Source organism: Drosophila miranda, chromosome 2 (assembly GCF_003369915.1).
Source record: "Drosophila miranda strain MSH22 chromosome 2, D.miranda_PacBio2.1, whole genome shotgun sequence".
NCBI classification, from domain to species: Eukaryota; Metazoa; Arthropoda; class Insecta; order Diptera; family Drosophilidae; genus Drosophila; species Drosophila miranda.
Window position 1 is genome coordinate 2,573,793 of NC_046675.1, and position 25,034 is coordinate 2,598,826.

Below are 25,034 nucleotides of genomic sequence, written 5' to 3' on the forward strand. Positions count from 1 at the left end.
TAATTTGCCTTGGCTTTTTTTGCCTGTTGTCCATACCCCTTTCTATAGCCCATTCAAAATTACGCTCGCGATTTTTTCGTTGCATGTACGAGCAGTAGAGAGCAGCGGTGTGACCGTCGGACCCACCGAGATAAACCGTATCATTTTCAAAATATACCGTAAGTATACCGATGAACAAAGACGAAGTTAGCCCACTTAACCCCCATTCTAATTAAACAGGTGACCTATATATTTCGATCCCGATAGCTATTCTTGGTCTCTTAAGAAGACTTTAATTTCGTTGAAATAGCTTTAAAGCAGAGACTGACTAGTTTCCACGTTCAGTGGACCCTGGGAGGAGAAACATTTCCCCAATTCTATACCATCTATTTCTTTCTGGCGCCCACACAAACCAACGGTGCAATACGTAATAATATTACTGCAAGACCATCGAATATTTTAGATAATACTTGGTGGAACCTTTAATTTGCTCCGACCTAGTTGCGCTCATTACCTTACCTTAATTTTGAAATCCTTTGAAATCCTTATTTTCTTTATAATATATCGATGTACGAAAAAATCTATCCAAAACAATCGATGGCTGTGCAGCCCTAGGACATGGTAACACTTGGCGACTTTTTGTCATTGTTTACATGATTTTGTGAATTAAAAAGAAAGACTGATTTTATACACTGCCATGGAAGAGGGCCCAATGGAGACCAGCTCACCCACAGAGTCCAGTTCCGACGTTAATTTCCCGACTGAAGAGGAGAAATCCGCAGAGCAGCGAGCGGCGGCGGCCGGCTTTTGTTATTGGTATGACCATCGCTGTAATTAGCGAACAAATGATAAGAACATTCTGCATTTTAGCGGGAAAGAGCGCAACCTGAACCTCGTCGAGCTGCTCTGTGCCACCTGTTCGCGCTGGGTCCACGAGTCCTGCGTGTCCTACCAGCTGGGCAAGGGAAAACTACTGCCATTCATCACCAATTATGTGTTCGTCTGCAAAAATTGCTCCGCCACGGGTCTGGAGAATTTCCGCAAGAGCCAGGCCAGTAAGTGGAACTAGATCTTTACTTGTCGTGGTCACATAATGGATTGCCTTCTTTCAGCCATTTCCCAGATGTGCCACTGCGCCATTGCCAACATGCAGCAGGCGGCGTTGCGTGATGGCAAGCGTCAAATCCAATTTAGCAAGGACAAGGAGATCATTCCCTACATCGAGCAGTACTGGGAGGCCATGACCACAATGCCGCGCCGTCTCACCCAGTCCTGGTACAGCACCGTCCAGCGTTCCCTGGTCAAGGATGTGCAAACCCTCTTCACCTACGAGGAGCATTTGGAGCACGGTGCCATGTACGGGCTGTTCCACCAGGACCTGCGCCTCATCAAGCCCAACTATGAGAGCATGAGCAAGACGGGTGCTCTGCGGCTCACCGAGGATGGCTATACACAAGGTGAGACTTACAGAAACACTAGATTTGGGGGCCGAAAACATAGATCAGTAGATCGGTGGTAGAAGAGCTTCGTTTCTATCTGTTGTTTAATATCTAATGATCATATGATCAGTTTCGACATGCACTCTATCCGAAACTATACTGAGAGACTACCTTGGAACAAAACAGACGTGACTCCATTCCTCCTCAGCCAAATCCACATACGCAGAATCCACAGGTTGTCAGGGCCAAATTTCTGGCGGAAAAGCTAAATGGACAACACCGTCTGTACAGCTGATTTTGGGGTCTCTCGTCTCTGAAGTTGCAGTATTTATTGCTCATTCTGCTTTGCATACTGTCTCCCACCTACCCAAACAAAAGTTCCCCTCCTCTCTCTATGGCCCCGGCTGTTCTGCGTGTGCTTGCGAATCAAACAATTGAAAGAGCGAGAAGGAAAGCCCAAGATCGTTTCGCATAGTTTCTGTTTGGCCACTGTATTCGCACACACTCTCTCACACACACACACACATGCAAGAGTCGTGCCAAAACACAGATACCGAAAGAGAGCCAGTGCAAGGCATGCTAAATGGAAGGTAAGGCGTCCCTCTTTCTGGGGATTCCCATTGTTCAAAATTCTATCAGAAAATAGCAAAACATACGCAACATATATACATGTGTATGGGTTGGTGTTTGCACAAAAGTCTTGAGGCGCCTACCCTCGGGCTGACTTACCTTCCATTCCGGTACCTTGCCTTGGCCCGTTGGTCCGAGCGCACATCTGGTAGGCCCCACGTATTAAGATTGTGGGGCGGGGTGGGGCTATCAGAAGCACTCCTCGCTCAGAACTCATTCATTGCAAAAAAGAAAAATAGTTACGCTTTTTATTTTGTTGTATATTTTGCTGGCTTCGCCGCCCCGCGCTCTGCGTGTGTGTGGAATTGATTTTAATTTGATTTTGGTTTTGCTTTTGATTTTAAGCGCGACGCAATTTGTAGTTTTCTTCCTCTCTTTGGGTTTCTCTTCTCCTCATTTATTGTTTTAATTTTTGTGTCCTGCAATGACGTCAACGTTGGCCAGCCTCAACGAGGAGGAATGTAAGCCTGTAATAACTGCAATCCGAAACGAACTTTGCCCCAAATCCCTTTTATGGCCGGTCACGTACGCCCGCAGCAGTTAACACCTCTCCCACTCCCTCTCCGCAGCAAATCTTGCCAAGAACAACAGGCAGAAGCGCAAATTTCCTGGAACAGATTCGGGACCCACCGGGAAGAAGGGCCGCCCCAGCTCCGACATTACGGCCAACGTGAAGCTGCCACCACATGGCTATCCCCTGGAACATCCGTTCAACAAGGACGGCTATCGCTACATACTGGCCGAGCCCGATCCGCATGCTCCATTCAGGCAGGAGTTCGACGAGAGCTCAGACTGGGCGGGCAAGCCCATACCAGGCTGGCTGTACCGCACCCTGGTTCCCCATGCGGTCCTGCTGGCCCTGCACGATCGGGCGCCTCAGCTGAAGATCAGCGAGGATCGACTGGCGGTGACGGGGGAGCGTGGCTACTGCATGGTGCGGGCCACACACTGTAAGTACGCATAGAATAAAGCTCCCAGCTGAGATCTAAGCGACTGATTTCCCCACCCATTTGCAGCTGTTAATCGCGGCTGCTGGTACTACGAGATCACCATCGAGGAGATGCCCGAGGGAGCTGCAACGCGCTTGGGGTGGGGTCGAGAGTATGGCAATCTACAGGCCCCGCTGGGCTACGACAAGTTCGGCTACTCCTGGCGATCGCGCAAGGGCACCAAGTTCACAGAGAGCCATGGCAAGCACTACAGCGAATCCTACATGGAGGGCGATACCCTGGGATTCCTTATTGAGCTGCCTCAGGAGGCATCTCTGGAGTATCTGCCAAATACATTTAAGGATCGGGTAAGACATGCCTATACACCGTCATGCCCATGTTTCTGACTGGAAACTGGAAATCCTTTACAGCCGCTGGTGAAGTTCAAGTCACATCTGTACTACGAGGACAAGGATAAGATCAATGAAACGCTCAAGAATCTTCACATACTGCAGGGCAGCCGCATCGAGTTCTTCAAGAATGGAGAGTCGCAGGGCGTGGCCTTCGAGGACATCTATGCGGGTAGCTATTTTCCCGCCATATCCATACACAAGAGTGCCACTGTGAGCGTGAACTTTGGCCCAGCCTTCAAGTATCCCGATGTGCTTGGCGATCGTAATGCAAAAGGGGTAAGCAGGAAATTTCTCCATCTCCCGACGCACCTTCTGAATAATCTCCTCTCTTCCGTAGATGAACGACCGTGTGGAGGAGCTCATAACAGAGCAATGCCTAGCCGATACCCTCTACCTAACCGAACACGATGGCCGTCTGCGACTGGACAACATTGGCTTGTAGCTTCCGTCTGCAAGGAATAAAGACCAATAAAGCCTCCTTTAAGTTCAGTTTTATTGCTAGTTGTATACATGTCATGAGGTTACTTGAAGGCTTTGAATTTCGAGGCACTGTACGGTATGTAGAAGGCACTGTTGGAGACAAACTCCGAGCGCGGGTGGTGCACTGCAGCCGAGATCGAGCGACCCGTCGACGGTGTGTTGCTCGAGTTGGTCGGCAGCGCGAATGGATGCAGGGTGCGAGAGGAACTGTTGCTGTTGCTGTGACTATTGTGCCCGCCGCCGCCGCTCGAGTTGCTCTGGCTGGACGTGGCCGTTGTGGTGGCGGCCGTGGCTCTGCCGTAGTCCCTGTGGCGACTCAGATTCAATGCCGGCAGCACAATGGCGTTCTTGTTGTTCGAGAAGAATCGGCTGGCGGCCATCGGCATGTGCCAGGCGGAGCGGTTGCCCGCATGGTGATACTGATACTGTCGACGCTCTGCACTGCTCGCATGAGTCAGGGCCGCCGATTTGGCCTGCTGTTGTTGTTGCTGCTGCTGCTGCTGGACCTGCGTTAGCTGCACGAAGCTGCGGTTGTTGAGGAGGCCGCGAAACCGACGATTCGTGTCCAGGACGTTCAGTATGGGCGGCATCCGCAGGCGTGCCGACTGGGGCGTGGCCGAGTTCAGTTTTTGGGGCAGCTGCTGTGGTTGGTGGTGTTGTTGCTGCTGCTGGGAGCGTTGTCGCTTAAGCAGCTTCACCGACACCGAAGTGACGCGCAGATCGCGATCCAGGAGGTCCACCAGATTGTGGGTGGGGCGCAGATAGCTGCGAGGCTGCTGGTGCTCTTTCTGGGGCTCTGCCGTGGGTGTTAGAAAGCCATCGTCCTCAATATCCTCATCATCATCATCGTCCAGCGAGTTCAGACTCAGATTTGAAATGGAATCTATGTCCACGGACTCGTCGTCGCGCCTCGTTTGGCTGTCGAAGCTCTGATGGCGCAGCGACCGCATTCCCACTTTCCGGCCCACCAGCATGGGGAACTTGTGCTGCCAATCGGCGATCTCGTGCCGGAGCTCTGGCTCCTTTTCTGGCAGCTCCTCCTCACCGCTCAGCATGCGCTCCACCCGCTCCCAGTCCAGCAGGTTCTTCTTGATGGCATCGTCTGCCCAGGGTATGGAGCCCACAGAGCTGCGGTCAATGCTGCTGGATGAGTAGGGCACGTCCTGCAGGAACTCAGAGTCGTCGTCCTTGTCCGCATCCGGCTCATTGTCCTCATTGGCCCCATTGTCGTTGTCGTTGTCGTTGTCGTCTTCGTTATCATTGTTGCTATCCCGGCGGGGATACAAAAGCCCATCTTCGGCACAATCATTGTCCAAGGCGCCCGGGGTATTGTATCGTTGCTCTGATGTGAAATAGTAACGTCTATCTGACATTAAAACTGGTTCCGCAAACTTGCTGGTCTTGTTCTAGTTTGCTAAATCCCAGTCTCCCTGTCCTGCTGTCCTGTCTGCAAAGGATGTGTGTGATGTGCGGATGTGGATGTGTCCCCCTTAAAATCGATGCCGCAAAAGGCGCCGAGAGACAATTGTTGTGTTGTGGCTCATTCCAGTTTTGCTTGTTATCTATTATCCTTTTGTTGTTTTCCATCCCCCAAGCCAATGCGCAGCCGCAGATCCCGCCCAGCGGCGCTGCCAACAGCGAAAATAAATAATGGTCGTTGGTTCAAAAAATAAGACTTTCCATTTGCAGATGTTTAACGGTCACATGAGACGTTTTTGCTTTTGCGACTAATTTACATTAATTAATAAAATTGTATTATTGAAACTATTAAACCATAAATTATTGTATGTATACACGCCATTTCTGAGAGTTCGCCCCAACATGGTTTTACATCGTCCAGCCCTGGTCGTTGCACAGATTCAAAAATAGAATTCTATTGGATGGTTTTGGCGTTATATGTATCAGTCAGTCGGTCTTTCAGTTGCCATTTAAATACTTTAATTACACTTAATTTTTGTATCAGATCAGAGAAATACAATTTTTTCTCGTGGTATGCTATAAAAAGGGGGGATTCTACCTGCATGCGTTGCATTTTCTGGGCCGTTATACCTGCAGTCCACACCCCCTTTCTCTCAAAAGTTTTATGAATTTTTTTTGTTCTTAGAATCAAATTGTTATCCTGTTTAAATAATGAGGTTTAAAATACGAAGTTCGTTTTTTCATCCGTATGTTTACGGTATATTTCGGTATATTTCTGAGGGTTAGTCACACTGAATGGTAGGAAAATGCAACTACAAAGTAAAGAAAAGTCTTAGACACTTTTTCGACGCGATATTTTGCGGTATTTTTTGGAGTCAGACGAGTCGTCTTTTTTAATGGGTTATTATAAAGGGGTATGGACACTAGGCAAAAAAACAGCCAAGGCAAATTATAAGTTTCATATGAACCTGACTGATAATATACCTTGAAGGTAAAAAGCCGATTTGTATGCCAAGGTATGTAACGAAAGGTGTGGATTCTACCTTGAAAACGTTGCATTTTCTGGGCCGAATTGGCTGTTACCATACCCAACTTTTCGCAGCCATTTCTAAAATAGGCCCCTAAAAGGGGATGATGAATTTCGCCGCCGTGAATTTTGAACCGAGATTTTTTTATATTTCTCTTTTCGGCGGTATAATGCGGCAATCAGATTGATCAAAGTGGCAAAGTCTCAGAAATTTTTTCGACGCGACCCCGTAAACATATGCAGACACAGAACTTGAAACCTCGAGACTAAAATCGAATTGATAAACAATTGTTGGCGCACGCGAAAGTACACTTACTGCACACTCTTACGTTTTATGCTTTTGTTTTTTGTTCATTAAATGACACAATCAAATACTACTATTTGACGATGGCGGTGCGGTTATTGATCCAAAGGCCGGTAAAATCGGTCTAAATATTGGAAGGGCGTGGTGTTTGCTGTAAAAGGTGTTGCTGATTGTGCGCCCCCTTTTTCCTATTAATTGTTTGCCGGATTTAAAGAAGTTCACGTGAGAAAATAAGTGCGTCGCCGCGTGGCGCGCCAAGCTATTAATTATGTGGCATGAGGCTCGCAAGCAAGAGCGCAAGATACGCGGTTTGATTGTGGACTACCGCAAGCGGGCGGAGCGCCGGCAATATTTCTACGATAAAATCCAGGCGGATCCCACACAGTTCCTGCAGCTTCATGGCAGGCGGAGCAAGATTTACCTGGACGCAGCGGTAGCGGCAGCGGGCGATGGTGCCGCCATCATGCAAGTGATATTGAGTTTAAAATTTTCTTTGCCTTTCCTTTCAATTATGCAAAGCGAAACGTGGCTAAAGTGCACATGTCCTTGTTCTTTGCAGTGTGCCGTGGCAGGGACAGCAGGACAATCTGATTGATCGGTTCGATGTGCGCGCCCATTTGGACTACATTCCGCCTGTGGGCAAGAGCGGCGAGGGTGGCGATGCGGACACGGACATGACGGCCGAGGAGCGGCAGTTGAACTACGAACGCTACCGGATTCTGGCCCAGAACGACTTCCTGAATGTCAGCGAGGACAAGTTTCTGCACCAGCTGTACCTCGAGGAGCAGTTTGGGGCCAATGCCCAGCTGGAGGCGGAGCGCAATCTGGCCAAGAAAAAGCAGAAGACGGGAGGCGCCACCATTGGCTATTCCTATGAGGATGCGGGCGATGCGGGAGCAGCCACAATTGGACCACAGCCCTTTGGCCATTCCATGAACGCGCCAGCAGCAGGGGCCACAGCTACCGCCACAGGCGGCGGCGACAAGGGCGAAGGTTCCGATGAATCGGACTCGGACATCGACATGGACGTGTCCATAGACATTGGGAAGCTGGACACGGCCCAGGCCCACGAGCTGAACGCCTGTGGGCGGAACTATGGCATGAAGAGCAATGATTTCTTCTCGCATCTCACCAAGGATGCAGACGAGGCCGATGCCCTGCGCATTGCCCGCGAGGAGGAGCAGGAGAAGATGCTGCTGAGCGGCCGCAAGTCGCGCAGAGAACGGCGGGCGCAGAAGGAGCGACGCATTGCCAATCGGCCGTTCAGCCCGCCCAGCTATGCGGCCAAGGAAGACAAGAAGGGGGGCAAGAACGATAAAGAGGAGGAGAGCGAGTCACGCTCACCCTCCCCGGCCGAGGCTGGGCCCGAGAAGATCACCTATATTACCTCATTTGGCGGCGAGGACGAAATGCAGCCGCACTCGAAGATCACCATTAATCTGTCCAAGCCCGGCCCCACACTGGGCGAATCCTGCATCAACGCTAGCACTGGGGCGGCCATCGCCAGCTCCGGTGCTGGCGGCTCTGTCACGTATGCCCAGAAGGTCAAGGATAATCTGGACAAGCTGAAGCTGATGAACGAGACGACCAAGCGCCGTGGTCGCCGTCGGACGCGTTCTCGGTCACGGTCCCGCAGTGCATCCGGCAGTAGGAGTCGCAGCGGCAGCCGGCGACGAAATCGCCGAAGTCGCAGCTACCGCAGACGCAGCCGGACACGGTCCAGACGTCGGCGCAGGTACTACTCGAGATCTAGGTCCCGATCGAGGTCTCGATCGCGGTCTCGTTCCCGCTCTCGCTCTCGGTCTGGCTCCTGGAAACGCTACAAGAGCCGCAGTCCCAGCTACAAGCGATCACGAAAGCGGTTCTCTTACTCCTCGCGCAGTTCCAGTGCCAGTTCCTTTGAGGCGGGACGCAGAAGACGCAGTCGCTCGCGCTCTCGCTCCCATTCCGGTCGTCGCAGTCGCACCAAAAAGAAGACCTCACCACCGCCGGCTCCTCCAGCGGCGGAAGGCGGCTACTGCCTGAGTACAACAACCACAACAACAACCACATCCACTTTGACAGCGGTGAAGCTACTCCAGCAGCAGCAACAGCAACAGCAGCAGCAACTGCAACAGCCTAGGGCACCAGCCCCGCCCATGATTAGTTATCCGTTGCCCACGCGAGTCCTCGGCTTGACCACGACGACTCCAGCTCCCGTAGCTCCCGCAGTTCCCGTACCCGCCCTACCGCAGGTGGTGGAGGCACCGCCGCCGCCACTCAAACGTTACTATGGCCGGAAACGAGCCAACGATACCTCCTCCTCATCGTTGTCGGAAGGCGGCGAGAACAGCGAGGCCAGCGAGAACGAGGAGCAGCTGCAGCCAGAGAGCAATAAGCAACCAGCCGATGATTCCGATGAAATGGAAGCGGATACTGCGTAAGTTTGGTGATGCAGCGCCAGCGGTAAAGTAGAGGCAGAACCACCCTTAGCAGCCCTTCGATTGTCATCTAAATGGGTTTATTCCGTCTCTGTTTCAGGTCAGAGCGATCGCATGCGCTCCACCACCCAGCGATGCCGTCAACATGCAGCACGGGTAATCAAACAGGCAAATATAGTTCTGCTACCGAAACCAAAGTCAGTAAGCAAAGCCAAGTGTCTCATTGCCTCACCCAACCGGAGTACACCACCAAAATTTTCACGTCTTAACCTTAAACCTGCTCAAAATCCAAAACCAAAATCAAAACCAAATCAATGACAGTTATACCACTCTAAAGGTCCTTTGACTATGTGACTACTCAGTATGATCGATCCCCTGTTGATGCATCCGTTTTGTGTCCAGTTTTTTTGTCGGACAGAACACAGCACTTTCGACCGCAACTGACTCCTACTGCTCCCCCTATGAAACCTTAACCTGAAACTTGCTAAACATGCGCTTGGGGGTGCTTCTTACAGGGACACTCTGGACACGGACAATGGGGCAGTAGCAGTGGACGACCCAATCTGCGCGAGCGTCTTAAGCGGAAAATGCAGAACCTGCTCAACCGGCAATGTAAGCCACTTCGGAGTGTAGTAGTGTGATGTTCACCAAATGCATTAGTAGACAGTCCCGCCCAGAGTAGATCCATACTAAACAGAGAATACACTTTTCAGATAAGGCCGATAAGCGAGCTGAGATTGAGAAGACGGAGCGAGAGCGTCAACAGCAGCAGGAGCGCGAGGATGAGATGCGCGAACTGGCGCTGAAGCTTCGTAGAAGGTGGGTATCGTGCTTGTGGGTGGCTCTTGGTCAGTCCTCTCACATCTCTATATTCACAGGCGCCGCGAGTTGCGGCACAAGTACGGCACGCCCTCCAGTGGCAAGCTGTCGGGCAGTGATGGGGAGTCGGAAGCGTCGGAGAGCCAGCTCCCGCAGCCCCCGACCCGTCGCAGTCGCAGCAGATCCCGCAGTCGCAAGCGGAGTCCTGTCGAGCAGCCCACTAGGAGGAGCAACAGTCGAACCGAGCGGCGGCGGCGCACTTGTAGTCCCAGTCCAAGGTACAAACGCAGGCAGAGATCGCGCTCGAGGAGCGGGAGCCGCATGGACCGGAAGCGCCGTTCGCACAGCCGTCGGCGTAGTGGAAGCCGCGAGCGGAGGGGATCACGCAGTCGTCGCAGTCAGTCGAGGCGTCGGCGACAACGCGAACGGAGTATGGAAAGGAATCGAGAACGTGAGCGGTACAGGCAACAGTATCACCAGCAGCAACAGCAGCAGCATCAGGAAAGGACTCGTGGTGGGCGAGACAGGGACCGGGATTCGGAGCATGCCCAAAGAAGCAACAGTGGCCCAAGTCGGGGACGTGTCGTCATCTCGGCACCGCCAAAACTCAAGAAACTGGTTGACTATTAAATCGACTGTGAAATGTGTTTTGGACACACAATACTGTCGCATAATTGTTTTTAGACATAAGACACTTTTTTAGTGCGCGGAGAGCGTCAACTGTTGATTTTGGCACCCAAATAAAGTAATTTTAGATATAAAACACAGGCCTTCGATTTTCCCCCCATTCTGAAACTCAAATTCGATAGCGCTACCGATAGTTTGCTGGGAATGCAGCTCTGGGTGCCCAGCTGGTTTATGTAATCGTGAACAGCTGTGTGTGTGCGAAGTAAACTGGAAAACATGTTAGCCTCAACTTTTCGTAGTATTGCTGGAGTTTCCGCACAAAAACTGACTCAACTTGCCCCCAGAAGCAGCGCCCTAGGCTACATATACTCCAAGGCTACCATGTCGCAGGCGACACAGTATCCACCCATTGAGACGGCCATGAGAAAGGCGCTCACAACCGAACTGAAACCGGTGTTCCTGGAAGTTATTAACGAATCGCCCCAGCACAATGTGCCCAAGATGTCCGAGTCCCACTTTCGAGTGCTGGTGGTTTCGGAGAAGTTCAATGATCTGACTCTAATCAAGGTACAGCGTTTGTGACCCGAAATTGATGGTGTTTAATTGATGAAGTGTGAAATTCTTGTAGCGCCATCGATTGGTCAACGACACAGTGAAGAACGCGCTGACGGCAGCCGGGTTTGAGTTCATGCACGCTCTTTCCATTGAGGCCAAGACGCCGAAGCAGTGGGAGCCTGAGCAGGAACCAGAGAAGAGTCCGCCGTGCCTCGGCGGCTTTGGCAAGTAAAACGAAGCGTCGATAACGGCTACGTGGAATCTTTATGTACAAAAAGAATACTACACACAAACCAGCTTAGGAAATTTACAGAAAAGGCCAAAAAATATGATCTTTTAACTGGGAGCAAACGGGGGAAATCAATAAGGACTACGGTATGGCGTCCACCTGACGACGAGCCGACAGTATAACATCGTTGATGCCTACGCCATCGAAGGCAGCACCGCACAGCGACAAGGGCAGCTTGTAGTCCTTCAGATACTTGCGGATCCTCTTCACGCGTTCCTTGTGGCCCACGGTATACTGTGGAATGCACTTGAGGAGAATGTGGACGCGACTGAAATTGGGCTCCTCCTGGATGTCGAGTATCTGGCGCACGTACTTGGTGGCAATATCGAGAATCTGCTTCTGGCTGGGTTGATGGCCAAACCATTGGTCGAACCAATGACCGCCCATCATCACGGTTAGCACCGTGTTGCCGTTCATGTCAAAGCAGCAGCTATCAAAGATAATACCCAAAATGGGCAGCTTTTCGACGGGAGGCACCAGCAGACCGAAGCCGTCCTGCTTGAGCTGATTGCCATTATACTGAATGTTGACGACCACTACATCCACATAGGGAATCTCCAGGAGCTGCTCGCACAGCGAGGGGTGCTGTGGCTTCAAGAGTGGAGCCAGTTTGTAGGCTGGCAGGGAGCTCACGACATGGTCCACAGGGACATCAGCATTGCGTAAGGACATGCGGACTCCACTTTTGCTGAATGTCAAAGCCTTGCACGCGTTGTTTAGCTGCACGTTGACGTTGTGTTGGCCGAGATACTTGCGCATGGCTCGAGGCAGTACCTCCAATCCACCCTCGATGCTGTACATCGCCCACTTCTCCTGCAGGTCCTGGACATGGAGTTTAGGCTGATCTTGTCCTAAATTGTCCTCGAAGCGGGCATATAGGGTGCCCTTGAGCACGCCGCCGTATTTCTGCTCCTTCTCGAAAAGTTCCTCCATTAGGAAGCGAACGCTGATCTGCTTGGCATCGCCGGCGCAAATGCCACAGATCATGGGGCTGATGGCGTATTCGGCTATCTCCTTGCCAAAGCGGCGCTCGGCAAAGCTGTATATCGACTCGTCCCCGTTCCTGGCCAGAGTCCTCCCCGTGAACAGATCGTGGAGCAGTGCCTTATACAGGGGTTGAGTGAATGGCGGCTTGACGCCAAACAGTCCTCTGGGACTATTGGGCAGCATACACAGCTGGCCCTTGGCATACAGCATGCGATTCCGTGCCGCCACATGACTCCGAGGGATTGGCTTCAGGGGCAATTGCAGCTCCTCCATCAGCTCCAGCGTATTGGCTCCAGGTATACCAACGGGACGTATAGTGCGTGGTCCAGTCTCAAATATAAAGTCGCGATCCCTGCGCGCCTCTGTCCGTATCCAGCCACCGACTCGCGGGGAGGCTTCGTAGATGGTCAGAGGATTGCCGAATCGCCGCAACAGGTAATAGCCGGCGGAGAGGCCACTCAGGCCGCCGCCCAGCACAGCCGTTTTCATGTTGATTCTTTAGCTGTCTTGCTGTTGTTCCCCTGGGTGTTTAGGACGAAGTTAGTCCGGTTTCTTGGCAGGATTATCAAAGCCGGTTACGGTCGTTGTATGACGAACAAAACAGAACGTGCTTAGTCCACCTAAGCCCCCTCCATTTAAACAGTTCAACGACCGGGGGTTAATGGCGGAAAGCATTAAATCTTCTTGTAGATCCATGCCGCCTTTCCTTTGAACTTAAAAAAAACCATGATATCTTTCAGCTGAACTGTGCTAAAATGATTAAATTTTGATTATTTTCGGTGGAATTTCGAAATAACTCCTTGGTCTACAATGGGCTAATCGTTCTTCGCCAAGGATTGGACCATATTACTCGATTTTGATATTCGATTTGATATTACTAGCCAGCTAAGAACTCCATAGCTGAACACATAGTTTTATCCGGTTGATAGATCATATTTCTACAAGATGTGCTAATTTAAATTACTCCTCTCTAATGAATTTTTGTTTAATAAGGTGTGTACGGAATGAAACGTAGTGTGTAGAATGTTACGTCACTGTTGCTATTCAACAGGTATCCGCTACGAGTAAGGAGATCTTTATACCTTACTTAATTTAATATAAAAATTATTTTTTCCAAGCTTATTTAAAATATTAATTTTGCACAGATTCTCATTTGTTTTATACATACATGTATATACATAGGTATGTATATATGAATGTACCTATTTTTGCAAGATTATTATTATTTTTGATTTGTATTGAATAATTATTATTCTTGATTTTTATTGAAAATTTATTATTATAATTATTATTCTTGATTTTTATTGAATAATTATTATCATAATTCGATGTCGAAATATGCCGTATTTAAAAAACATTTATATTTTAACAGATGAATAACCACTGGTCCAAAGTGGGTTAATTTGTTCATTATATCTACACGGTAACTGCTCATGGTGACTATTGTGTGTGCAAGGTGTGTGACCTAGAGAGGGAGAAAAAATTGAATCAGTAATTTGAACGATGTCCTATCTCAATTGAATTAACTCAATAACTCAGAATTCGTATTTAAGCTTGCACAAATTTGAGCTATTGAGTTTTAGAGCCAATAAATACGTGTGTTTTATAAATCAACCACATGGTTGGTCTAATGATAAAATTAGTTTAAATTAATTGTTTCTGGATTATAGGCATTTCGAAAAAACGCAACAAAATCGCAAACATAAGTTAACTTTTTGCCACGCACCTATGCTTATCCAATGTACATATGTTTAAAAACTGCGTCTCTGGCAAGCCGCAAAGACGCAAGACGCGGCATTAGTGAAAACAGCTTATTATACCCTGTACTCTTAGATTGACAAATGAGATATTTGGCATAACTTGTTTGAAGCTAAGTCTAACTAATAAATTTGTAATTATGGATCTGGTGGAGGATGAGATGAATCGTGGCCAGATGCTGCTGAAGATCGGGGAACGTAACGTAGGGGTGCTAGCCAGGAGTGTGGGCAGGTCTCCGGAGGAGCAGATGAGTAATCAAAGCAAAGAAAATACAACAAATGTTGTATCTCAAGTGCTATTTTTTTATGCAGGACCACCAGCGAGAGCAGCTGTCCACAACATCTCGCAAAGTTAAAGCATAAAGGCACAAAAACGAATGACGCAGCCTTATTGTAATCAGCCTCTTAGCTTTGAAGCTAAATAATTCAAATATAAGTTTAGATTTTGTATATGAGATTTAAGTGTGCCTAAAAGTATGCTGTATATTTCTGTAAATTATTTCACATACGCCAGGTGTGCCAGGCAACAAACTAACGGCACAGCTAAACACAAACACACACACACACCATGTAGACAAACGCGGTCACATGAACTGAATGGATTTTGGCGCCAGTTTTAATAATCGAGAATACCCGGAGGCCCATGCCACCAAAAACACTCCGAAAAAGCTCAAAGGCAAAGGCAAAGGCAAAGGCGAGCTTGAACCGTGTGCCAAGCACCGAGTTACAAGTCATCCGAGTTCACATCGTGCAGAACAGAACTGTATACGCTGCTGACGAGAAAGGTTGGTCTTCATTTTTCCGTGCGCGTCTCGTGTGACTCTGTGTAAATGTGTGCTGTGAGTGTGTGAGAGTGTGAGTGCGCTGGTGTCGAGTGTCAAGAAAACTGCCTTTAATATATACATACGTGTATATGGACTTGTACCCACACCAACACACGCACAAACACAGGAAAGTGAAAAATTTTCCAACAGCGTATGCCAATTACGGGGCGAAACGAAAACGAAAACGGATGAAAACATGAATGGCCTGACGCAAATCCAACCCAACCAATTATGATCATAATTTTTGAGAAACGAAATGGCAATTGTGCAAAATTCGGTATCCGTTGAAAACGGACGGTCGGTCTGTGTGGAAGAAAAACCTGAGAATGTGCTATACACACATATACACAGGAAATTCAATTAAAATAGCATGACCGAGAGAGGTGTGCGTGTGTGGCCGAGTGTCTGTAAATGGAAATTGAAATTGTGTGCTCTTAAGAAACACGCGTGGAATATAAATCAAAAAATTAACAAAAATTAAATTTAAGAAATCTTCAAGAGGAAAACTATAAGGAAAAAACTTTGGTTTTCAATTGCTGGTGCTGCAGATTTTCATTTAAAAGATACATTCGTTGAAATCAACACTTACAAAGCAACACACACACACACGTAGCCACATGCGCCATCCATAAGAACATAGATACGGCACAGTGAGCCAGTTTTTCTTTTACATGCAAACGCACAAAACGAGAACACACCACAAGCTCCCCAGCGAAAGGACACGATGATAAAGTCGATGGGCCAGGCCGGAGATACAGTTGTATCGTTCGTTGGTTTCGTTTTGGGGCCCTTCTGCCTGCGAGGAGAGTCGTCCCAGTCCCTGTCCCAGTCCTGTCCCCACACCGTGTTAGCTCGTTGCGCGCTTCGGCCCCGTCCTCATCCGCATCCACATTCACATTCACATTCACATTCACATCGTCAATGTTATTTTTGTTGTTTCCTACTCGTTGTCCGTTTGCTGTTCGTTGCCTTCGTGGGCGCGTTTCTTGGTATATGTGTGTCAGTCAGTCACTGGCCGAGAGTATCTGTGTGTCAGAGTATCTCAGTGCGTGCGTGTGTGTGCGTATCAGGGAGTAGATACCTACAAAGAAATTAAGCCCCGAACCGAAGCCCCGAGTTCAATGCGCGGCCACAACGAGTCTTCAGCTCTGTTTACATTTCCCCTTCAGTGGCCCTTTCTTCGTGAGCCCGAGCCAGAGCCCTCGCCCTCGCCCTCCCACTACCACTCTTTTGAGAGGATTGCAGGCAATCGCAGGAATTTGTGTCGCCCGTTTATTTATTATGAAAATGCGACTTTCATTTCGTTCGGTTTTTGTCCTGTTTTCCATTGTTGGCAGTCACGTTAAGCAGCTTGTTAACTGCCTGAATATGTGCGCCTTTGTCCATACCTGGTTGTTTGTTTGCGTGTGTGAGTGGGTGAGCATGCTCGCGAATGTGCGTGTGTGTGTGTGACACGAAGGGAAACTAAAAACTAGGGCAGTGTGTTTCCGTTTCAACGACATGCCGCAGGGAGCTGCACAGAGACTAGGACGAAGAGAGGTAACAGAAAACCACTACCTGGCTGCCCCCAGATCCTTCAAAACTGTCGGCGGAAAACAAGAACTGCTAGAACTAAGCAAAATTCAATGAAGTCAAAAGGATTCAATATCATTTTAAAACATTTTTGGCTGCAACATTGCGTATGCTTAACACAAATTCATGTGCGACGTTCCCCATTGAAAGAAAAAGCTTCCGCTTGCACGGAATTCGGAAACGGAACAAGGCGCAGGCGCCATTTTGTTACGGGAAGGGAGAGAGAGAGAGCCATGCATGGGGGAATAGAAAATGAGAGAGAGAACGAGTGGCTGCTGTTTTTGCTTTGAAGTTTGTTTCGCATCTTTATTTATTTATTTACTTGGCCGCCTTGTATTTGCTCCTTCCGAATGCCGTATTTTTTCCGGATTTTCCGCAAACAACGCCAATTCCGTAGTCACAATGAATGCACATTTTTCAAAAAAGAACGGTCTTTTTTTTGGGTGGAATTTTAACGAAAATTTGTAAATGGAAGTGAAAATGAAACAAAAACTACATATGTATGTGACAAAACTAATGAGTGAAATGAAAACGAACTTAAACAAATTATAAACGAATCATTGAATAAATAAACCACTGACAGCGTGACTAAAAAACATAATTAATTGCCCATGCCAATTTAAATAATATTTAATATTTCCCCCCCTCCCCACTCCCGTAAAACCAACCCAAAATAAATCTCTTGCAGCTTAACACATTTTCAAGCAACGAAACGAGGAATATTTCGTGGACAAACAAGCAGTATTCTCAAAGGAAAAAATAACAACAAAAATGAGCAGTGTGAATAAAAGAATTTTTAATTGATTTGAATTCAAATTCGAAAAAACTATCGATCAGAATTACAAAAGAAACAACTAAGCAAACAAGCGCACAATGAAACTGATAATATTAAAGATGGTGATAAGGGAATTCTAGTCCGGAAGAAAATCAAGTCAAATAAAACAAATTCAAGTCAAATATGAAATAGCCAGCCAGGAAAAGTCTCAAGGAGAAGTCAAGCATCCGATTTCCACGTTTCAACATTTGTGAGGACCAGAAGCAGCAGCAGCAGCAGCAGAAGGAATAACGACAGCCCACAAATCGTCTACACATTGATGTGCGATTTGAGCGTGTGAATGTTGGCAGCCCTGGAGCCCTGCCTCGGTGGTTTAGCCTGTACTAGGTGAGTACTCCCTCACCCATTAGACACACAAACACACCTGCAACCGCATCACACCAAAAACCACCAAGAAAAACCAAACACTTTCCCATTTGACGCACACACAAAAACACACACCACGCTGAAGAAAGCGAATATGAGAACGGAGGCCACAATTACAATCACAACCACAACCACAACCACAAGAACGACAGCCACAAGCAGAACCAGAATCAGAGCCAGAGGCAGAGGCAGAACCACAACGACAACATCAAGGGGTCTAATTGGAAACGAGATAGACAGAGCGATCCATCAGACATGGCCTGGTGTCCAAATTGTCACGAACTGCCACCGTTCTATCCGCCCATCTCGCCAAAGGTAAAGCCCTCGATGTCTTACGTCTATGAAATATCATCCATCGCTAGCCAGAACTATCGAATCGAGTCATAAAGATCACATTGTCAGCAGCGCTATGGCCAATCAATCAATCAATCAAACAAACAATCCACGTCATGATGTATAATTTGCATTACAATTGAATAGATTCAATCATTGTTTAGATTCAAACTAAGCAAGTGGTATTCATAGGGAGGGTATACCGCCCTTGCCCTAGCCCTATGTAAGCCCTAGTATGTCCAAAACGATTCCTAGACCTCTCGTATGGCACATTAAGCGCCCCTTTACTCTCCCACCAATGCAATGCATATCGAATTCGTTTCGCTTCATTTAATAAATGGGATTTCCATCACTTGACCCTCACCATAGCAACATACCCAACTGGTGCTACCAACATTCCTAATGGCTCGCGTGACCTTTGAGAATGTGGCACAAAGAAGACACACACACACAAACACACAATCGACCAAGTGCAGCGCTTTAAGCCCTCTGGCCTTGGGGGCCAGCGACCAAACGAGTGCTGGCTGGCGCTGGCCGGCAATCAACGGCCACAATCAGCGGACCAAGTGCTGGCCATAAATTGCTCAGAAAGTCGAAGGGTATTTGTCAGGTTCGTCAGTTGTCAGCTCCATGCCTGGGTCCCCGAGGTACTGTCTGTATCTGTATCTTTGTCTCTGCCTTTGTCTTTGTCTTTTCATTCCTTCAGTTCGTTTGGTGTGCCCAGCGCTTGACTTTGACGGACATGCGTCTAGATAGGTACTACGCGGGACTATCTGGTCAGCAGGGGCTCGCCCACGCCCCCTAAAATCGATAGTTCGCAATGTAAATTATTATTATCAAGCCAGCGACTGCCGTGTGACTTCATCCGTTAGATTGCTGTGCTCTACCCCACCTTTAGCCCTCCGCTGAGTGACAGCCAAATCGGCCAGTGGGGTTCACTTCACGTTCACTCTGGCGGCATAATTCATATCGTGCGCTATCTTCGCCTTCTATTCATTAGTCGCAGCTACTTTCTGGCGCTGGTTTCTGCTGACTAAGCACAGTATCTTAAGTCCAGTTAAGGCGCCACGACCAAGTTCCATTCCCGCCCAGAACAACCCATTGCCCAGGGCTAAGTCCCCAGACAAATATAAATAATTGAATCAAAGCCCAGCAGTATGCATTTTGGCCTGGATCGATGAAGGTTCTTTGAGTTAACATATATTTAAACTGCGATTAAGTGGTTTAAGGTCAAGTGAAAATGTTTCACAAGTGTTCAAGTGACAGTTTCTATGCCTAAAAGTCAATCCAATATATTGTGTATTCAATTAAGTAAACAGCAATCATTTGATTAGCCAAAAACTGATTCAACAACCTTGACCCACAGCCCCCAAAGGATTGCTGTGTGAATAACCTTCGTTGTCATGTAAATGCAATTAAATCACTGATTACAAAGCTTTCTCCTGGGAGGGAGCCACCTTTGCCTTAGCCTGAATTTTCTATTCATTTCAATGGTTTCAGTGGCGTATACGCCACCGGTTGACACATAATTTCAAGGTGAATGGCTGCTTAAAAATAGTGAAACAACATTTAATTGAATAACAATTTTGCTCCTTAGCTATTTTTAATTGCGTAAATGCAATGAAGCGTAGCATAGAACCTAATAACCCCCGCCCAAGCATCGCATCGCAAATAAAAATGTTGAAAATGAGAGAAAAACACGAAGTGAAAACTAAAAATAAAATGCATGCCGCTGGCCTATGATACGGGGGCAGGGCACTAGGGCCTAGGATGATGAAGATGAGCAATTATGGCCAGTGGAAATAGTGGCATGTGCAAACAAAAACTGGGCCAACTTGTTACCACGGCTGCCTGCCGCCTGCTGCCTGCCGCCCCCGCAGGAAATGGCAAACAAAGCGCGTAAATTATGAAACGACAGCTAACTGGCGACATGGCGTGACTAGCTCGAGTTAACTGTGGCAGTAACGTTAACGTTCAGGTTAACCCAGCCACCACCCCCTTTCCCAGCACCCATTAGGACCTCGGCCAGGCCGAGTGCTGCCCGGGGCCCGTCAGGTCACACAGAAAGGAATGCAAAAAGAACACGAAAATATGAGGCAAGACACAAAACAAAAGGAGAAGGAAAATAAAACAAAAATGTATAGAAGAGAACTCATAATTTATTTATTTATACTCGTATTCGGCCTGCCTGCCGTTGTTGTTTTTGCTGTAACGATAATTCATTGTAGAAAACTCTCACCCACTCACACAGAGAAACAGACGCTCACATGGGAACAGGTCTCCAATATGCGGACATGCCCTTGCCAAGGGTATCAGCAACTTTTTCATCAAGTTTGCAGAGGGATTTGGATGCCACGTGTCCCTTTGGGGAGCTCTGCTGAAATAAACTTTGAAAGAGCATATTGAGATGTTTAGACCTAAGATCGAGTCTTGAAAATACAGAGATCTTTCCCATTTATAAACACGATTGAAGAATTCATGATGGGGTCAAAAGTCCGAAGGTTCCTTTCCTACTTCCATCCATGTAAAACATTAAAATCCTTTCTCTTTATTTAACTATTTCTAGAGCCCTTCCGGTGAAGCACTTTACATACAATTATATTGTAATTTATACTTTATACTTTACATCTCTCTTCCATTTCAAATGGGACCCTGAAAGCCTTTCAGAGAATATTAATATTAAAGAGAATATAAGAATGATACTCTCTAAATTGTAGGTCGATGAAATGACTCTTATGGCTAGATCCTGTTAGGGCATCGAATCACTGGATCATCCTCTAAGGACTTCCGATCAGCGCCATAAAAAGTTATGTCCGTGTTAGGGTATATCCGCTTCATTCCAATGAATATCTAATTCAATTTTCTTTGTCTTCACGTTGCCTTTTAATTAAATTCAAGTTTGTCGCCTGCGCTGACACTTTTCGCGGTCAGCCACCGAGACGCACACGACCAGAGAGCGGGAGACTCATAGAGACCCACAGAGACCCAGAGAACTATAGAAAGAGAGACAGAGAGTGAGAGTGAGAGTGCAGGCAGGCAGGCCTGTGAGCCCGTGCCGCCAGGAGATAACAAAGAGCTCCGCAATCGTTGGCCCCGTCGGCGGGGCAATTGGAAAACGCGCCGCGCCGTTCAGTTGGTGGACGCCAGTTGTGCGGTTCGCTCGGTACCTCCTTTTTCTCCCTATTCGATTCGAAGCAATTTCCGTGCGTGCCGCGTCGTGTGTGACAACTGCAGATACATATAGTATCCAGATACATAATACATACGAAATATATTTGTACATATACAAATTACACACACTTATACGCCAGTATATAGTGTGTAGTGAATCAGTGAGTGCGTTGGCCCCTGCCTGAGAGTTTTCTGGCCATAAATTAATTGGCTAATACGAATGTGACTGCGAATGCGAGTGCAGGACACAAATTTCCATTTAACCAGTCCCACGGGTAGATACGAGATCTGATACAGGGAATACAGAAATCAGTGCCCAAGTGGATAGATGGCCTTTGCCCAAGATCCCATGTTCCCAGTGTTTTGAGAAATTTTGTCGTCTCTCGTGTCGCCAGTGCCGTGCCGCGCCGCGCCGTGCGTGTGTCGGAGTGGATCACTTTAAAAATAACAGATTTGTTTGATGCTATTTATAAAAGTCGTGCCAAGTTTTCGTTCCGTTTCATTTTGTGTGTTGTAGCTTTCGGATTTCGGCTTTCGGATTTCTGATTTTGGTGTCGTCATGCCCCAAAGTTGATGTCTCTTGTATGCACTTGAAAACTAAATAAATATCGCAATATTATTGTACACTATAGAATCCGTTTGGGCCGCAATGTAAGCAGCAAAAATGGCAACGGACTTGATCGGCACAAATTTCAGCAGCACATTGACAAATGTAAGACGCGATGCACGGAATGTTTTGGGAGGGAAAATATACTTAGCATATTTATATTTAAGAATTCATTTCTTGGCCAGGCACATTATTGTTTACGTTTGAACTACATACATACATATGTACATACATATATACCGAACTATAAGAATAAGAGTCTACATTTATGTACATATACTCGTATAGAATGTATACCCAAGTGATTTGAAATGTCAGGCGTATGACGCAAAGAATGTTGCCGCCAGTTATCGTATTGATTTATGCTAAATTTAGTCAACTAATTGCCAGCGAATCGAGACTAATTGGTTCCGTTTTGTTTTGCAGGGGATGTCGGGGTGTGATCAAAGCACTGTCGAATCATTGGCCGATGATCCAACAGATTCACCATTCGATGCCGATGATTGTCTCAAAGTTCGCAAGTACTGGTGCTTTCTGCTGTCCAGCATCTTTACATTCCTTGCTGGCCTGCTCATTGTGCTGCTATGGCGGGCATTCGCGTTCATCTGCTGCCGCAAGGAGCCCGACCTGGGACCCAACGATCCCAAGCAGAAGGAGCAGAAGGCGTCCCGCAACAAACAGGAGTTCGAGGGCACCTTTATGACAGAAGCAAAAGACTGGGCTGGAGAGCTTATCTCGGGTCAAACAACAACTGGTCGAATTTTGGTAAGTACACACCCATCAAGCACCCATTTTTACACCCGCTGCCACTCCCACCCCCCTCTAGCCGTTGCGATTCATCATTTATTAATTTCGTTTTCATTTGGGAACCACTCGACCACATCTGGCCGCATTGCTAAGTACTTTGGCTCGGCCTGTCCTGTCCTACTCGTACATTATAGCCACTGAATTATTCAGAGATCTGCTGGCATTATTGTTGGCCATAGTCACACAATATCGATGTTGACGTGTCCTTGTCCATGGCTGCAGCTGGCGAAAGTTTACCGAGTGCCATCACACACTGCATTTCGTAAAAGTTCTCCCAGGATTTAGCCCTGCAGCCCCCCTTCCACCCCAGTTCACCCACTTGTGAAGTAAAAGAATTGCGTGTATAAATATTTGGGGACTCATTTCGTGTCGACAGCGGAAGCAGCAAAGTAAATGTGCCATTTCCAAGTACAATAAATACATGAACACAAATTGACTCTGCGGAGAGAGAGAGAGAACAAAAATTAACTTCAATTGTTTTCCCTTACGAAACGACGATTGAAATCAGTTGTTTGTTCAAATATTACGCATTCGCCTGGGTGTACCGCCCATCCATTAACTGGTGTTAGCTAATTGGTCTGGCGGTCTCAAGAGCTATTTAGTGGGGTCTTATTGGGCATTGAAAGTAATGCACTCGATAAGATTCCGTTTTGAAATAGCCGACTCTCTAATCGGAATATTGATTTATTTATTAACTATAAAATAAATACGTTGTATGTATAATATACATACCAAGCTAATATTAAGCTTAAGCACTCTAAACAAAGACAATGGTGTTGTGCACAAATTCGAAAAGTTAGCAACGCAACTAAAAAACATTGCAGCATTAGACTAGGCTAAAATATAAAATATAGTTATAGACGAGTACGTTTTCGCAATAGCATGAACAACAAGGCATATTTGAGAGGTACAGGCTTCCTTCCGGTAGTCGGCAGTTTGTTTCTACTTCTTTTTCGCCGCACTGGGGCTGGTCGATTGGAACACCGAGGAGGCGGACATGAGATTCTCGATGTACTGTCCCAGAACCTGGTTCTCGGAGCGCAATTTGAGATTCTCCTCCTTCACAGAGTCCACACGCTGGGACAGATCATCAAGGGTGTTCTGCAGCTCCAATACCTGCGTGATTAGGCGAGCCTTCTCCTCGCGATCGTCCTGCGCCATTTCGAGCGTGTCCAGCGAATGCTCGGTAGAGTCTGGCGTTGAGCTTCTGTTGGTGAACGATGAGCGCAACGAGTCCATCGACTGGCCACTGGGCATGTGGGGGGCTGTCGAGGGCTCATCCTCCTGGATGACAACCTGCGGATCTTCGTCTATGGCCAGTATGCTGTCATCGTTGTTAAGCAGTGACATGGTTAGGTTCTGGGTGACGCCGTTCCCTTCAATTTTGCAGCTATTTTTATTCAATTTTCGGTTGAAATTTTGCAAACGTTGGCCGTAAGAAAAACGAAAACTACTACTTTGTTTTCTGGGAACATTTGCATTCGATGTGACGACATGTAAATCTGAGTAGCGACATCGCATGTCAACACAAAATCTGCTCATTTTTAGGTTCATTTACCCATTTTCAAAGCCATACCCAAGTCAGGGACAGGACAGCAGATGTAGCACAGAAAATTGCTTTGTCTGGCCGATTGCATGGGGTCAAATGTGGACCATCAGGAGTCCACGCGCTACCATTGGACGACAGTTCAATGCTGCCTCTTGACAGAGGACAACCACCACAATTGCACAGCAGTCGAGGCGGGGACAACAACTAAGAGTACGAGTACCAGTACGAGTATTACCATGCTAGCACCACCCGCAGCGATGGGTTTCTGGCTCTGTGTCTGGCACATATGAACGCGTATCTACGAGTATATCTATAGATAGTTCTGCTGGGAAACTTTCAGCTAATAACGGGAAGTGGGCCCAAAGAATGATGTACGAGTGTATATGCAGATGTGCGAGGATTGTGCTGATGGTGGGGGTGAGGGACCACAACAAATAACAGTAAATAATATGGCAAATGTCAGGATAGCGGCTGCTAAGACAGGAAATGCCTGAAAGGCTACACCTCCTTCCGGCCAGAAAATCGATGGAACAGCGGCGCACATTTCGACTTTCTCTCTCTTTATAAAGCCAGAGGTTGTGGAAAGGTTGGAGGTGGAGAGTGGGACTCGAATAGGTTACTGTGGCGGGGTGTGCTGGGAGATTGTGAATGTTTATTACCAGGCCTGTTCGGTGGGCTTCTGTGTGGCAACCAATTGGCTCCGCTGTTTGGCAGACACCGTCAAACGTTTCGTTTCATTTCGTTTCGTTTCGGTTCGGTTTTGGGGCTGCAGCTGTTTTTGGAAAAGCCTTTTCCCCATTTGTGTGGCGCCCTTTTCTGTGGTGCCCCATCCTTATGGTAGTTGTTGGTTGGTGTTGCTGTTGTATTAGCTGTTGTTATTGTGGCTGGTAAAATAA

The 25,034-nt window shown here is 47.6% G+C and overlaps 7 protein-coding genes across 49 annotated transcripts in view; 4 read left to right on the plus strand and 3 right to left on the minus strand.

Annotated features, from left to right (window-relative positions):
• Positions 1-573: 573 nt before the first annotated feature.
• Positions 574-3,883, plus strand: LOC108154791 (set1/Ash2 histone methyltransferase complex subunit ASH2). Of its 2 annotated transcripts, XM_017285181.2 has the most exons (7): positions 574-795; positions 850-1,034; positions 1,092-1,436; positions 2,618-2,998; positions 3,065-3,345; positions 3,409-3,666; positions 3,728-3,883. In XM_017285181.2, exons 1-7 carry the CDS (start codon positions 677-679, stop codon positions 3,830-3,832), a joined length of 1,674 nt encoding a protein of 557 aa, XP_017140670.1. In that variant the 5' UTR covers positions 574-676; the 3' UTR covers positions 3,833-3,883. The 2 variants fall into 2 exon arrangements, with proteins under 2 accessions (XP_017140670.1, XP_017140671.1); XM_017285182.2 differs by lacking the exons at positions 574-795; positions 850-1,034; positions 1,092-1,436 and adding an exon at positions 2,241-2,509.
• On the minus strand, positions 3,768-5,925 carry LOC108154795 (myb-like protein P). Its single transcript, XM_017285186.2, has one exon. It carries the CDS (start codon positions 5,241-5,243, stop codon positions 3,912-3,914), a length of 1,332 nt encoding a protein of 443 aa, XP_017140675.1. The 5' UTR covers positions 5,244-5,925; the 3' UTR covers positions 3,768-3,911.
• Positions 5,926-6,391: 466 nt separating this feature from the next.
• Positions 6,392-10,622, plus strand: LOC108156420 (CLK4-associating serine/arginine rich protein). Of its 4 annotated transcripts, none has more exons than XM_017287868.2 (6): positions 6,395-7,085; positions 7,180-9,039; positions 9,141-9,237; positions 9,556-9,652; positions 9,754-9,859; positions 9,919-10,622. In XM_017287868.2, the coding sequence occupies exons 1-6, from the start codon at positions 6,889-6,891 to the stop codon at positions 10,487-10,489; spliced, it is 2,928 nt and encodes a 975-aa protein (XP_017143357.1). In that variant the 5' UTR covers positions 6,395-6,888; the 3' UTR covers positions 10,490-10,622. The 4 variants fall into 4 exon arrangements, 2 of the variants coding, with proteins under 2 accessions (XP_017143357.1, XP_017143358.1); XM_017287869.2 differs by having other exon boundaries at positions 6,980-7,089; XR_001775104.2 differs by lacking the exon at positions 9,919-10,622 and having other exon boundaries at positions 6,392-7,085; positions 9,141-9,196; positions 9,754-9,846.
• A 57-nt stretch (positions 10,623-10,679) lies between these two features.
• Positions 10,680-11,368, plus strand: LOC108156422 (bolA-like protein DDB_G0274169). Its single transcript, XM_017287871.2, has 2 exons — positions 10,680-11,053; positions 11,115-11,368. The coding sequence occupies exons 1-2, from the start codon at positions 10,763-10,765 to the stop codon at positions 11,271-11,273; spliced, it is 450 nt and encodes a 149-aa protein (XP_017143360.1). The 5' UTR covers positions 10,680-10,762; the 3' UTR covers positions 11,274-11,368.
• Positions 11,287-12,931, minus strand: LOC108156421 (protoporphyrinogen oxidase). The gene has a single exon (XM_017287870.2). It carries the CDS (start codon positions 12,804-12,806, stop codon positions 11,412-11,414), a length of 1,395 nt encoding a protein of 464 aa, XP_017143359.1. The 5' UTR covers positions 12,807-12,931; the 3' UTR covers positions 11,287-11,411.
• Positions 12,932-14,841: 1,910 nt separating this feature from the next.
• LOC108156627 (calcium-activated potassium channel slowpoke) overlaps positions 14,842-25,034 on the plus strand; it is a 51,450-nt gene continuing 41,257 nt past the window's right edge. For 20 of the 39 annotated variants that reach the window (XM_033388827.1, XM_033388831.1, XM_033388833.1 and 17 more), the window contains exon 1: positions 22,209-22,547. In XM_033388827.1, the coding sequence (XP_033244718.1) occupies positions 22,212-22,547 (336 nt within the window). In that variant the 5' untranslated portion in view covers positions 22,209-22,211. Of the gene's footprint in view, positions 14,860-17,158; positions 17,633-17,756; positions 17,987-21,138; positions 21,888-22,208; positions 22,548-25,034 lie in introns of those variants that run through there. The other 19 variants (XM_017288197.2, XM_017288194.2, XM_017288185.2 and 16 more) reach the window with 5 other exon arrangements.
• LOC108156630 (short coiled-coil protein B-like) lies at positions 23,399-24,006 on the minus strand. The gene has a single exon (XM_017288225.2). It carries the CDS (start codon positions 23,937-23,939, stop codon positions 23,532-23,534), a length of 408 nt encoding a protein of 135 aa, XP_017143714.1. The 5' UTR covers positions 23,940-24,006; the 3' UTR covers positions 23,399-23,531.

Coding starts and splice junctions, on each gene's coding strand:
- LOC108156630 (XM_017288225.2), bottom strand. CDS start 23,939: ATGTCACTGCTTAACAACGATGACAGCATACTGGCCATAGACGAAGAT.
- LOC108156421 (XM_017287870.2), bottom strand. CDS start 12,806: ATGAAAACGGCTGTGCTGGGCGGCGGCCTGAGTGGCCTCTCCGCCGGC.
- LOC108154795 (XM_017285186.2), bottom strand. CDS start 5,243: ATGTCAGATAGACGTTACTATTTCACATCAGAGCAACGATACAATACC.
- LOC108156422 (XM_017287871.2), top strand. CDS start 10,763: ATGTTAGCCTCAACTTTTCGTAGTATTGCTGGAGTTTCCGCACAAAAA. Junction 11,054..11,114: donor ATGATCTGACTCTAATCAAG/GTACAGCGTTTG, acceptor AAATTCTTGTAG/CGCCATCGATTGGTCAACGA.
- LOC108154791 (XM_017285181.2), top strand. CDS start 677: ATGGAAGAGGGCCCAATGGAGACCAGCTCACCCACAGAGTCCAGTTCC. Junction 796..849: donor GCGGCCGGCTTTTGTTATTG/GTATGACCATCG, acceptor TCTGCATTTTAG/CGGGAAAGAGCGCAACCTGA. Junction 3,667..3,727: donor GCGATCGTAATGCAAAAGGG/GTAAGCAGGAAA, acceptor TCTCTTCCGTAG/ATGAACGACCGTGTGGAGGA.
- LOC108156420 (XM_017287868.2), top strand. CDS start 6,889: ATGTGGCATGAGGCTCGCAAGCAAGAGCGCAAGATACGCGGTTTGATT. Junction 9,238..9,555: donor GTTCTGCTACCGAAACCAAA/GTCAGTAAGCAA, acceptor TGCTTCTTACAG/GGACACTCTGGACACGGACA. Junction 9,860..9,918: donor GCGCTGAAGCTTCGTAGAAG/GTGGGTATCGTG, acceptor CTATATTCACAG/GCGCCGCGAGTTGCGGCACA.